This window comes from Dreissena polymorpha, chromosome 1 (genome assembly GCF_020536995.1).
Source record: "Dreissena polymorpha isolate Duluth1 chromosome 1, UMN_Dpol_1.0, whole genome shotgun sequence".
In the NCBI taxonomy this organism is placed as follows: domain Eukaryota; kingdom Metazoa; phylum Mollusca; class Bivalvia; order Myida; family Dreissenidae; genus Dreissena; species Dreissena polymorpha.
The window spans coordinates 68350969-68364574 of record NC_068355.1 but is presented as its reverse complement, the minus strand read 5'-3'; the positions used below and the strand labels follow the sequence as shown (position 1 = coordinate 68364574).

Here is a 13606-nt window from a genome sequence, read left to right as displayed (position 1 = left end):
GTAATTGAGACAATTGTCATATTTGGAAAATATACTATATTGATAGACATTTAAATTAAATTGTGTAACGTATGATGAAACAACAGTTTTGTATTAGTCTAGACTATGAAAACAAAACTGGTGTACTGATCGACCGATATTAGAAAAAGGGCATCTTAAATTATTGCAAAATATATAGAATAAATCTTAGTTATATACTGTATAACTTAAACTTCATAAAATTGAGTTTAACCTCGCTTTCAACAAACAATTGATAATTGCTAGTAAGAATTACATTCACTATACTGTACAGGCGTGAGGAGAATTAATTCACGAGTGTTCTTTTACAATACATGTATTGTCAATATAATAAGCTTTCCTTGCAAAGACTATCCAATGACTCACTCTTGATCTATTTGTTCCTCGCTGTTCAATAGCACACTTGAAGGTTCCATTTGCAGGGGAGGGGGTTCAGGTTTTGTGTACGTTCTGAAGTTTGAGTCCACAAAGTGACAGTCCCCCTCCACGTTACTTAGCGTCTCCCAGACCACGTTGGCCTCGTGCAGAAAGCCTTGATCTGTGACTAGTTGTAAGAGTTCATCCTGGAAATCATACATAAACGTACAGCTGTTGAAAATAGCTAGACAGAACATTGCAGTAACAAAAGCAGATTCTCTTCAATTCATTATTTTAATTAGCAATCAAAATTAATTGTGAACTATTTTCAACCACGGCTAGTTAAAGCTAAAGCCCCCGTATCTTAAACAATCTAAAATCTCACTCATAGAGAACATTTTCCATGAGTTGGTTTATGTATTGTAGAAATAGGTGGATATTCATAAGATATGAGATACTGCTTTCAATTAATCCATATGCCCCCCAGTGGAAGCCATGTCTGTAGTCATTCACTGTCCCATTTGGATAGGTCAATTAAGTTAGTGTGTCAGGGCGCCCCCAGCCTATCACAGATGTCATTAAATGCTTAAAGTTTGAGAAAAGTGGCTAAAAATTGTTTCATTTGCATAAGTTAGTCTGTTGATCACTTTATGGAAATAACTTACTGAAGCTTTTTAAGTAAGTGCAAACATGCCTCAAGTGTATTGATTTGAGATCTGCTCTGTGAAAAGGTGGTTAAATGCCTGTACATTAAGAGTTGTCACAGATAAGTTTGCCCTGTCTGTAAAGGCTAATGTAGCCACGTTTTTCAACAGACCACAAGCATTTTCATACACATCCAAGATATCATTAAAACAAATATTCAGACCAAGAATCATGAAGATTGGATAATATGAGTGACTTTAAGAGTGTTTGCAAGTTTTTACTATAGCCATATTTGGGAAAATGCCCTGCCCCCTGATGTTTTTCAACAAACCGGAATCTTTTTGCATACTTGTCCAAGATATCATTGGGACAAATCTTTTGACCAAGGTTCATGAAGATTGGATGATGAATATGGCCTCTAGAGTGTTAAAAGGTTTTACTACAGCCCTATATTATAGCCATATTAGGAAAAATGCACCGTCCCCTGGCAGATCGGACCATTGAAGTGGCCTCTAGAGTGTCAACAAGGTTTTACTATAGTTATTGCCCTCATTTATTGTCCGATCTTCATAAAACTTGGTCAGAAGATTTGTCTCAATGATATCTTAGATGAAATCAAGAATTGTTCCAGTTGGTTGAATGGGGCGGTGAATTTTTCCTTATATGGAATAAGGAAATAAAGAAAGATGCACCGCCCCCAGGCAGCCATGTTTTTCAACCAACTGGAACAACTTTTGAACTCATCCAAGATTTGAATGAGACAAATCTTCTGAAGTTTCATGAAGATCAGAGAAAAAATACGGCCTCTAGAGTGTTAACAAGGTTTTACTATAGCCTTATTAGTAAAAATTCCCCGCCCTCTGGCGCCCATGTTTTTCAATAGACCAGACCCATTTTTTAACTTGTCCAAGACATTGTTTGAACAAATGTTCTCACCAAGTTTCAAGAAGATTGGACTATAAATGTGAGTTTTAAAGTGTTAACAAGTTGTTACTATAGCCATATAAGGAAACATACCCCGCCCCCTGGCGGCCATTTTTTCAACCAACTAGAACCATTTTTTAACCTGTCCAAGATATCAATGGAACAAATCTTCTGACCAAGTTTCATGATGATCGGACAAAAAATGTGGCCTCTACAGGAAAATAAGGAAAAATTCCCTGCCCCCTGGCGGCCATGTTTTTCAACTAACTGGAACCATTTTTGAACTCATGTAAGATATTATTTACACAAATCTTCTGACCAAGTTTCATGTTGATCAGACAAATGATGTGGCTTCCAGAATGTTAACAAGGTTCTACTATAGCCATATTAGGAAAAAAGCCCCAGCCCCTAGTGCCCATGTTTTTCAACCAACTGGAACCATTTTTTAACTTATCCAAGATCTCATTGGGACAAATCTTCTTACCAAGTGTTATGATGATCGGACAATTAATCTGGCCTCTACGGTGTTAACAATGTTTTACTATAGCCATAACAGGAAAATTGCCCCGCCCCATTACGGCAATGTTTTTCAACCAACCAGAACCATTTAATAACTCATCCGAGATAATATTAGGACAAATCTTCTGACCAAGTTTCATGAGGATTGGACAATAAATGTGGCCTCTAGAGTGTAAACAAGGTTTACTAAATCCATATAAATAAAAATGTCACGCCTACAAACAGCCATGTTTTTAACCAACTTGAACTAAGTTTAATGAAGATTGGAGAATTAATGTGGATGGAAACATTCCTGGACAACATAGTTTTAACACCAAACAAAAATATCTGTGTGCTTGCTGTTCTTTCTTTCTTTAACATTTAACCTAAAATGAGTCACAGAAGCAAATCTAATGGAAATATATGTGAAATACATAGACAAGAAAATAATTAATATTGACACTAACAAAACCAGGTTTAATGTAAAACACAAAATCATTATGAGACTCAATATATTTGAAAAACAGCATGACCGGTAGTTTTATTAATTTTAAACAATTGAACAGGTTAAATAACAAGGGCCGTTTGTAAAACATGCATGCCCCCATATGTGCTGTCAGTTGCAGTGGCAGCCATTGTGTGATTACATTTTTTGTCACTGTGACCTTGACCTTTGACCTAGTGACCTGAAAATCAATAGGGATCATCTGACAGTCATGATCAATGTACCTATGAAGTTTCATGATACTAGGCCTAATTATTCTTCAGTTATCATCAGGAAACCATTTTACTGTTTCAAGTCACTGTGACCTTGACCTTTGACCTAGTGACCTGAAAATCAATAGGGGTAATCTGCCAGTCATGATCAATGTTCCTTTTAAGTTTCATGATCCTAGGCGTAAGCATTCTTGAGTTATCATCTGGAAACCATTTTACTGTTTCAAGTCACTGTGACCTTGACCTTTGACCTAGTGACCTGAAAATCAATAGGGGTAATCTGCCAGTCATGATCAATGTACCTATAAAGTTTCATGATCCTAGGCAGACCTTTGACCTAGTGACCTAAAAATCTATAGGCAGGGGCGTGATTGAGGCAAAGTCAGTGGGGAGTAAAATTCTTTCAACTGATTTTGACTACGCCAATGGCGCGCATAACACAATGACAAACCTTCAAACAGACATTAAAATAAACAACTTCTTGAATTTCATAACAATATTTCTTTAAAAACCTGTTAAACTTCACATTTAACATACTAAGGATGCAAAGTAAACAGCATTTATTGTGATCAATAGCTGCAGTTTTTCAATGTATTGAATTACAGTAAATGGACTTAATATAAACAAATACACAAACACACTTGAGTGTTCTTCTTGTGTTAATGATGTATTAAACTGAGTTAAATTAATATATTTTACTTGTTTACCGTTCAATATCTTGCATTTCACATCTTCAGTTCAATGTAGTTCTTCTTGAATGCTCTGAGCTTTTATAAGTACATACGTACAGCTCAGAGTTCTTCTTGTTAACCCATTTTTTCATGTAAAAAATTATGTCTCACGTATGTCTATACAATCGAGTTCAATCAACCTAATACATCGTTACAAACACAATACCTGTTATTACCCATATCAATTTGCGAGTGAATTGTGGAGAAATACTCAAAACAAAAACTTTATACAAAAACCGTTATCAAACCGAAAGCCGAAGTTTTGAATTGCCGATTCGATCTATCTTAAGGATGTTCCGGAGATAGTTGGTATATTACAATTAGTAGATTAGACACGAGATCTATCTCGCCGAGGATTTCGGAGATAGTCTATAGCATATTTTTCGAATTCGGAATTACTTGGAATACTCGGCTTTGTCCAATGCAAAAACATATACATTTAAAGAACAGTTGACGTGTTTCAAACTTTGGATTAATATCAATATTATGCAAGCATAACATATCATGCAAGTTGTTTTTATTTGCGCATTATGGATATATTTACGGTCTATTTGTGTTTATTTATGCCAGAAAATAGTTCATATGGCTAATATTTCCGATTAAACTGCCGCCCGGCGGCGAGTTTCTATTGAAAATCGGGTTTTCATTTGCAACTCCCAGCGACCCAGAGGGTCAATAGCTGGGAGTTGTTTTATTGCAACAACAGTTCAATGCTATTTCAGTTTTCTGAACAGCGTGACAAACATAACAAGGGCTGTTTGTAAAACATGCATGCCCCCCATATGGGCTCTCCGTTGTAGTGAAAGCTATTGTGAGAATGTTTTTTGTCACTGTGACCTTGACCTTTGACCAATTGACCTAAAAATCAATAGGGGTCAACTGCGAGTCATGATCAATGCACCTATGAAGTTTCATGATCTAGCCATAAGCGTTCTTGACTTATCATCCGGAAACCATTTTACTATTTTGGGTCACCATGACCTTCACCTTTGACCTAGTGACCTCAAAATCAATAGGGGTCATCTGCGAGCCATGATCAATGTACCTATAAAGTTTCATGATTGTAGCCATAAGCGTTCTTGAGTTATTATCCGGAAACCATTTTACTATTTCAGGTCACGGTGACCTTGGCCTTCGATATAGTGACCTGAAAATCAATAGGGGTGAACTGCGAGTCATGATCAATCTACCTATCAAGTTTCATGATCCTAGGCATAAGCATTCTTGAGTTATAATCCGGAAACCATTTTACTATTTCGGGTCACCGTGACCTTGACCTTTGACCTAGTGACCTGAAAATCAATAGGGGTCATCTGCCAGTCATTATCAATCTACCTATGAAGTTTCATGATCCTAGGCATAAGCGTTCTTGAGTTATCATCCGGAAACCATTTTACTATTTTGGGTCACAGTGACCTTTGACCTAGTGACCTGAAAATTGATAGGGGTCATCTGCCAGTCATTATCAATCTACCTATGAAGTTTCATGATCCTAGGCATAAACGTTTTTGAGTTATCATCCGGAAACCATTTCACTATTTCAGGTCACCGTTACCTTGACCTTTGACCTGAAAATCAATAGGAGTCATCTGCGAGTCCTGATCAATCTACCTATCAAGTTTCATGATCCTAGGCATAAGCGTTCTTGAGATATCATCCGGAAACCATTTTACTATTTCGGGTCACCGTGACCTTGACCTAGTGACCTCAAAGTCAATAGGGGTCATCTGCAAGTCATGATCAATGTACCTATAAAGTTTCATGATCCTAGGCCTAAGCGTTCTTGAGTTATCATCCGGAAACCATCTGGTGGACGGACATACAGACTATGAGCAAAACAATATACCTACTCTTCTTCGAAGGGGGGCATAATAAAGCAGAATATGCATATGAATCTGATTATACAAAGATCCACTAACATGTAAATCAAATCATGTTTGTCTATTTCCATGTTCGAACGATACTCTTCTAAATTGTTTTACTTCGCAAGTAGACTGAACTCCAATTTGCAAACACTTGTTGTTTCCGTGACACAAATTCACTGTGCACATTTCTAAACAAAATATGTGTTGCTTGTATCTAAAACATAGTCTTTTTCGTTGAAAAACACATTGAGTTATTCCTATCCAACTATATGATGTCAGTTGTTAATTCGATTGCTATTTGTCATTTCAACAATCTTAAATTTCGAAGCGAATCTGCTTGGAAATACCAAACTTATTTTAAGAAACCGATTTTAATTGGAAGATTGGGAAACGACAGCCAATTATATCGCTCTTTTTGAAAATGCTAAGGCAGAATCTACCAGTGTAAAATGCGGAGAGATTTTGCAGCCCGCGGATATTTTGGGCCGCTTATGAAATACGTCCGCGGAATCGGTGGTACCCACTCCTCCCACACAATTTTTTAACGAATTTACGTGAATCTCAGAAGTGACCCCCGGGAAAACCCGATCCGCGGATTTGCGGAAAAATCACACCCCTGATAGGGGTCAGCTGCCAGTCATGAGCAATGTACCTATGAAGTTTCATGATCCTAGTCGTAAGTATTCTTGAGTTATCATCCAAAACCACTTTACTGTTTCAAGTCACTGTGACCTTGACCTTTGACCTAGTGACAGGAAAATCAATAGGGGTCATCTGCCAGTCATGATCAATGTACCTATGAAGTTTCATGATCCTAGGCATAAGCATTCTTGAGTTATCATCCGGACACCATTTTACTATTTCGAGTCACTGTGACCTTAACCTTTGACCTAGTGACCTGAAAATCAATAGGGGTCATCTGCCAGTCATGATCAATGTACCTATGAAGTTTCATGATCCTAAACCTAAGCATTCTTGAATTATCATCCGGAAACCATTGTACTATTTGGAGTCACTGTGACCTTGACCTTTACCTAGTGACCTCAAAATCAATAGGGGTCATCTGCCAGTCATGATCAATGTACCTATGAAGTTTCATAATCCTAGGCCTAAGCGTTCTTGAGTTATCATCCGGAAACCATCTGGTGGACGGACGGACCAACAGATCGACATGAGCGAAACTATATACCCTTTCTTCTTTGAAGGGGGGCATAAATATTAAAAATGAATGTTCCTTTCCTAATTTGATGATTTTATGAAGTGAAATTCCACATGTCAATGTTTCTTGACCCAATCCTAAAATGGCCACAACAATAATTGTGACATATATAATTAATAAGGTACAGCCAAATGTTAAAGGTTACAAAAGCTTTTAAAAAGCCAGTTGTTCTAAAGAGAGCAAACAACAATATGACTGCATTAAAAACTAGATCACAGGAAACGTAATCGTTTTTCCTGGTTTGGCCTTAATTGTGAACAATTTTATCATACCATCATCAACACTGCTGTTGTACCAATTAAATTAGCCAGCAATAAGTGACTTAACAGCAAACTAACAATGTTTGAAGTACTTGTTTCCTTTATTGTCAACAAATCATCTTGAGATGGGATCTTTAATGCGCTTTTATTTCTAAGATTAGAGGGAAGTGCATGTAAACATTTACATTTTAGAGATTTATGAAGTATTCAGATTGCATTGTGTTGATTTATACATCTTGTTAAAGTGAAGAAGCAGGTATTTTTTCCAAAAAAATATTCTCATGAAAATACCAAAGTGTTTCAGATTTTAGTAAATGAGGTTGAGTGCTGTTAAAGATACATGAGTGACATAAATGAATCTCCAGCTTTCAGCTGATGTACACGGAAGAAACAAAGTGAATACTGAGCACAAGAAAGTACTCAATTTTATCAACAATAATGGAGGAAACTTTTGTTTGGTTTCAACTGACTTTGCTATTATCCGGAATTCAAATAGGTAAATACTAGTACCGGTAAGCTGTTAATTTCATAAAGAAGTAATATTTGCCTATAAAAGGGTAGAAATAAGAATAAAGGGTAGAAATAAGAATAAATGTCTTTTAATGGCAAGTATTTTTGATTGGAAAGCATGCATGAAATAATTGGCAAGTATTTCTATTATATTTTATTACCTAGAACTAAAAATGATATGGAGTGACTTTTTCAAGTGGCATTAAAGATTTACAAAGAAACAAGGCATTAAAATAAAACCAAATTGCTAACTGATCAATTAAATTTGCTACAGTATCATGAACTTATTATCAAGTCCGAATTGTAGTGTAACATATTTCAGGTTTATTTTTTTCAATATGCACACTTTCACAATCTGTGAAAATAATGAGCAAATAAATGACACCATACATACTGCCATTGATTTTGTTATCCAATCTATAAAAAAAAAATGCCCCCAGCGGCAGTAAGTTAATCTGGGATGCTTAGTGTTGACTGCACAATGATGGTATCCAAACAAGCCACATTCAAACTACATGTAGCTTTAAATAATCACTTGAACATTCATGTAAACAATAGCTTTGCAAACAACAATACACATACTTCACTACCTAGTTAATGTTGACTGAGTAAGAACAGGATCTACATAGGAATCTTAAACCTTTGCATGCTGGGAAATTTGTCGTCTGCTAAAATGTCGTCTGCAGAATTTCTAAAATGAGCATTTTCTTCTATTTTTTTCAAAGAATACTATCAGAATAGCAAACAGTTTGGATCCTGATGAGACGCCACGTTCTGTTGCGTCTCATCTGGATCCAAACTGTTTGCAAAGGCCTTTAAAATTCGGTTCCCGCACTGAAAGGGTTAAAGAAACAAACTTTCAGTACTTTTTTATTTCTTGTTTGATCTTGGTTTGAGTTTTCAATTATTTCTGTAACTATATTAAACACAATATTTTATTAGAAAAAAAAAAATAACATGCATATTTGCATTATGGCATTTTATCCACATACCAAATTGCATCAACCCATCTTTAGCATTTTTTTAATACATGCAAGATCCAGATTATTTTTTATAAGATCAGACAGACAGACCAGGGCTTAAGTATACAGTCCCCTCCAGTGAAACCGGTATAGAACTAATAACTTCATGCAATAACTCTTTTAAACCAAAATTATATTGATTTTACTTGATGATTTCAAAGTGACACAAAACATATGTAATTAAAATAATTAAACACATCTTCATTTGTTTATTAGCTCGGCTGTTTTCAGAGGCAGTGTCATAGCCATCTCATTGTCTGCCGTGCTAAAACCTTAACATTAAGTGCTTCCACCTACAACTTTGAAACTTCAAATGTAGCTGCACCTTGATAAGTTCTACGTGCCAGACCACTTTTTGGGTCACTAGGTCAAAGGTCAAGGTCACTGTGACTTCTAATATAAAACTTCTGACAAGCTTTCATTAATTCAAAACTGCACCCGCAGCCGATCATTGGCACCCGCTTTGCGATGCTCTTGTATTAACAATATCTGATACAAATGTGGTAATTCATAGAAGAGTGGTTTATTTGCAAATATAAAACAATAAAGACAAATTATTTCCATTCTAACAAATGTCACATTTAATACATTTAGAATAAGAAATTTTTTTGACAATTCTGCACTCAGAAACAGAACTTTTTTAATCGTTTGACTTGTGCACTCAGGAATTCCTTTTGAAACATTGAGTCCAGCAAATTATTCTAAATGTCTATAGAAAAATGTGTTTCTATACAAGTGTCATGTAAGAGCACCACAATAAGATCAGAAAAACATGTTTCACCCATATCAGAATAGTTGTATTATAGCCCTAAGCAGAGTGAAAGCTGATCCCTCAAAAAGTTTCCGCTACCTCGTTCAGTAGAGGCCTTGATATTATATTGCGGGCTGGATTAACCCTATGACCATATAACTTGTAAAAGGGTTGGTTATACATTCATTGAAACAGCTATTGTTACTCTTTATCTAATTCAAGATTGTCCACATACAATTTTCTTATAAGTAAAGGTTTATCAGTTTTCCAAGAAAATTATTAGTAGGGCTCGATTGGTCAGTGTCAGCTCAGGTACTACTTTAAAGTACACCGGGTACTCATCAGTATTCTACAATATACCCTGGGTGAGGAAAATATACGAAAACATACCGACATTACTTAAGCTTTATTGGATGTTGTGGGCTCATTTTTTTCACATTAATTAGGTTCATATTTATATGAATATTCTGTTAAATGGCTTCTATATTATTGAACGTCATACTCAAAATAACATGTTATAGTTGAGGAAACTGTTTTTCAAAGGGAATTTTGTTGCGTAATGTTTTCCCACATCAGATTTAGGGCAGCAGTTACAATCTTATAATTGCTGAGTGCTTTTATCCAGGATGCATTGTAGTATACTTAACGAGTGCCCCGGGTACTTTTTAGTAGTACCCAGGCTTCCAATGATCTATTGAGCATAAGTGGCTCAACTGCATGTCATTACTTTACTGAAATACTTTTGAAAACTGCAACAAATTCAACTAAACAAACTATGACATTATAGGCTGGACAAAAGGCAGTGGTGGCCAATGTTACAGCGCCTGTCAGGCTCACTGCTCTGAGGCGTGGAGCAAACTGTGGACAGCAAATCACAACAGGCAGTACCAGGACATCTGCAGGTAGGGCCATACCTTAGGATCCACAAACAGTTTAGCAACAGTGATTTAGGGTATTGACATTTATTAGATTAAAACAGGGATTTCAATAGTATCTAAATTGTGCTTTTTTATGCATGCAAGTAAATTAATTTATTCACTTATTCAAATTTAAGTTAAAGCAAATAATGTGCTTAGTATCATTTTGATGTATGAACATACTTATAAATTATTATATGTTTTAGAGTACTCTTTACATTCATAAACAGGAACCCAATATTTTCAGAACATTTAACAAAATAATTCTGATCAACCTATTATGATGCAAAATATTGTTTAAGTTATCAAATTTCAAAACAATTTTGACTCCTTGTTTACAAAACCTGGTGAAAACCATATTTACTGGTAGGAAGTTTTAAGTTATATATTGTATATGCCAGTGCAGTTCAATTGCACCCTGTCCCTGCTTTTGAATGCATAAAGGCATTGTGTAAATAAAGCTCACCACTATTATACTATTAATCTTTGCATTACCTTGACACATGAAAATATTTAAAGACTACTTTGATGAATATATACATATATTTACATCTGTACTGACAGTGATTTAATCTAATGAATCACACCTCCCTAAGTAAACTGTAATGGCCTGCATAATATCCTGCAAAACCTACATGAAACATGAGCTGTCACCATAGGATGACTTATGCCCCTTATAAACGCTTGATAGAAGTTATGAGCATTTTTCAAAACCTAATCGCAGATTTCGAAACCTAAACGCAGACCCTTAGTTCAAGGTCAAGGTCACAGGGGTCAAAATTTGTGTGCGTATGGAAAGGCCTTGTCCATTTACACATGCATGCCAAATATGAAATTGCTATCTGAAGCAACATAGAAGTTATGAGCATTTTTTGAAACCTAAATGCAAAGTGTGACGGACAGACGAACGGACAAACGGTCCGATTACTATATGCCCTCCTTCGGGGGAAAAAAAAACTAACCAAAACATAGAAAACAATTCAGGTTACAGATATTAATGTTATTTCTGAAATATTTCTGTCTGCAGGCACTTTGGGGATATCAACACGTGCACCATGCAGTTCCAGACCCAGTGCAGGTTCAGTGAGGGGGAGACCACTCTGTATCAGACAGACATCGTGCAGTACTACACTGGCAAGCCACACAACTGTCCGCTCATAGGGGGAAGTATGTAAACTTGGTGGTTGAAATGCAGAGACAGGGAATTTTCCAGAGGAAAAAGTAGTACACTGCAACTCCAATATATCACGGTCCGTTATATCGCGTTGTCAAATATATCGCGAATCGGCTATGGCTCTCAAAAATCTGACGAGCATAATCCCCAAATAAAATGTTTTAATCTGAGAATTTGATGAATTAAAATCCGTTTCAAGCTAGTATTTTTCTCTTTTTTCACCAACTTTAATCTTACATTCATAATCCAGTTTTGACCAGATTGTTTGCTTACATTGTTCATCACTTTAACACCTGTGCACTGCGATAAACAATAGCCCCTCTTGTCAAACATCACAGGTCATTTCGGGTGTTACCATTCTGTATTGAATTTGCTTTGAACTGCTGAAACGCACCAGTGCACACATGAAGGTGTACACAATTATAACTGTAAATGTCACAAGTCAATACTGACCTATCTCAACAATCTGTGTGCGTTAGATACAGTGTAAACTACTTGCTTTTAATTTAAAGGTAAAGATCCCTCAGTTTGTCAAAATGCACTACTATTAAAACCCATGCTTTTCCTGAGAATAAATGACGTCATTTTGTACATGGGTCTAATTTGTGCATGCTTTCTTGAACAATACAACTCGGCAATGTTTTTCGGATTACAAATTTAATTATATGCATTTGAAAATACTCACAAGGAATAATGTTTTGTGTTATACTAATGAATAATATATGGATATAACACATAATTGAATAAGGTAGGTAAATAGCGTGTTTTGAGATTGCATAACGATGCTAATGCATACATATACATGCATACATAACCTTACCATTTATATCCCGCGCCGGATTTATCACAGTCCGATCTTTGGACCCCTTCAACCGCGATATATTGGAGTTGCAGTGTATGCTGCAACCTTATAAGCGTGATTTCAAATCTTCTGACTATTATGTTACCCTGCAGAAGCTATGAAAAACTTGTGAATACACACTGTACTTTCAAAAAATAAAATAATCTTATTTATAAATATTGTGATTACATCTGAATAAAATAAAATTTCAAATAAAAGTCTGACTGAACTTAGCAGCACACCATGCATAATATATCCCTTTATCTTTTCTTACTCAGCATTCTTGACTGTCTTTTTATATATGTGTTATGTGTTGATAAAATAAAAGACCAGGAGTTTATATACATCTTTGAAAGCTAATTTTAAGAAGTAAACTTCCGCACTTTCAGTTCTTTAAATATTTCTCCATCTTATCTGTATCAGACTTCAACTTGTATTTGAAAAGATAAAATATTTTGAAACATCCTTAATATGCAATTTATCACTGCACACAAATGCCAAATATTTCAAACAAGAATATGCGGTAAAGCCTATTATTAAGTGGATAAATATCGCTACTTAATTTGTTGATTTTTTTCCAGATATGGAATATAAAGGCCAGTACGACACGACACCCAGGTCAGGTGCTTGCTCTACAGGGATATTGTCACCAATACAAACTCTACTTCTGGCCTTAGTTTTGGAAGTGTTCTTAGCCGTATGAGTGACAAAAAAAACAACATTTATATATGTAATACATACTCATTAATTATTTGAGAATTTTTATTATAAAGTTACTGTTGATCTACAATGTATTTTATTCATTATATTAAGAATTAAAAAAATAAAAAAACACAATGTATTTTATTCATTATATTAAGAATTAAAAAAAAATTAAAAAACAATTCAGTATATGGTACTCTATTATGCTTTAATATTAGAAAGCAGACGATTTTCTTCGTAAGCTTTTATCTGGCATAAAATTCTTGAGCCAAATATTATAAGTTCTGTACATAACTTTAAAAGTTTTCATTACTGTTGATGGATGTAATTTTACCCTTTTTGCAAAATGTATGAAGGGATTAGTGTTACTTATAAAAATCGGAAACATTCATTTAGTTTGTTGATGTCTGAAGATTACTAAACAAAATTTTGACACATATCACTTGTAAGTTTGA

The 13606-nt window shown here is 35.3% G+C and overlaps 2 protein-coding genes across 2 annotated transcripts in view; one reads left to right on the top strand and one right to left on the bottom strand.

The window, feature by feature from the left end:
- Nucleotides 1–13606, bottom strand: part of LOC127833781 (ubiquitin carboxyl-terminal hydrolase MINDY-1-like) — a 32611-nt gene that overhangs the window by 6825 nt on the left and 12180 nt on the right. The window contains exon 6 of the mRNA XM_052359238.1: nt 385–581. Within this exon, the coding sequence (XP_052215198.1) occupies nt 385–581 (197 nt within the window). The remainder of the gene's footprint in view (nt 1–384; nt 582–13606) is intronic.
- LOC127833803 (uncharacterized) lies at nt 7367–13540 on the top strand. Its single transcript, XM_052359256.1, has 4 exons — nt 7367–7730; nt 10305–10419; nt 11462–11601; nt 13031–13540. The coding sequence occupies exons 1-4, from the start codon at nt 7673–7675 to the stop codon at nt 13150–13152; spliced, it is 435 nt and encodes a 144-aa protein (XP_052215216.1). The 5' UTR covers nt 7367–7672; the 3' UTR covers nt 13153–13540.

Coding starts and splice junctions, on each gene's coding strand:
- LOC127833803 (XM_052359256.1), top strand. CDS start 7,673: ATGGAGGAAACTTTTGTTTGGTTTCAACTGACTTTGCTATTATCCGGA. Junction 10,420..11,461: donor CAGTACCAGGACATCTGCAG/GTAGGGCCATAC, acceptor TTCTGTCTGCAG/GCACTTTGGGGATATCAACA. Junction 11,602..13,030: donor CTGTCCGCTCATAGGGGGAA/GTATGTAAACTT, acceptor ATTTTTTTCCAG/ATATGGAATATAAAGGCCAG.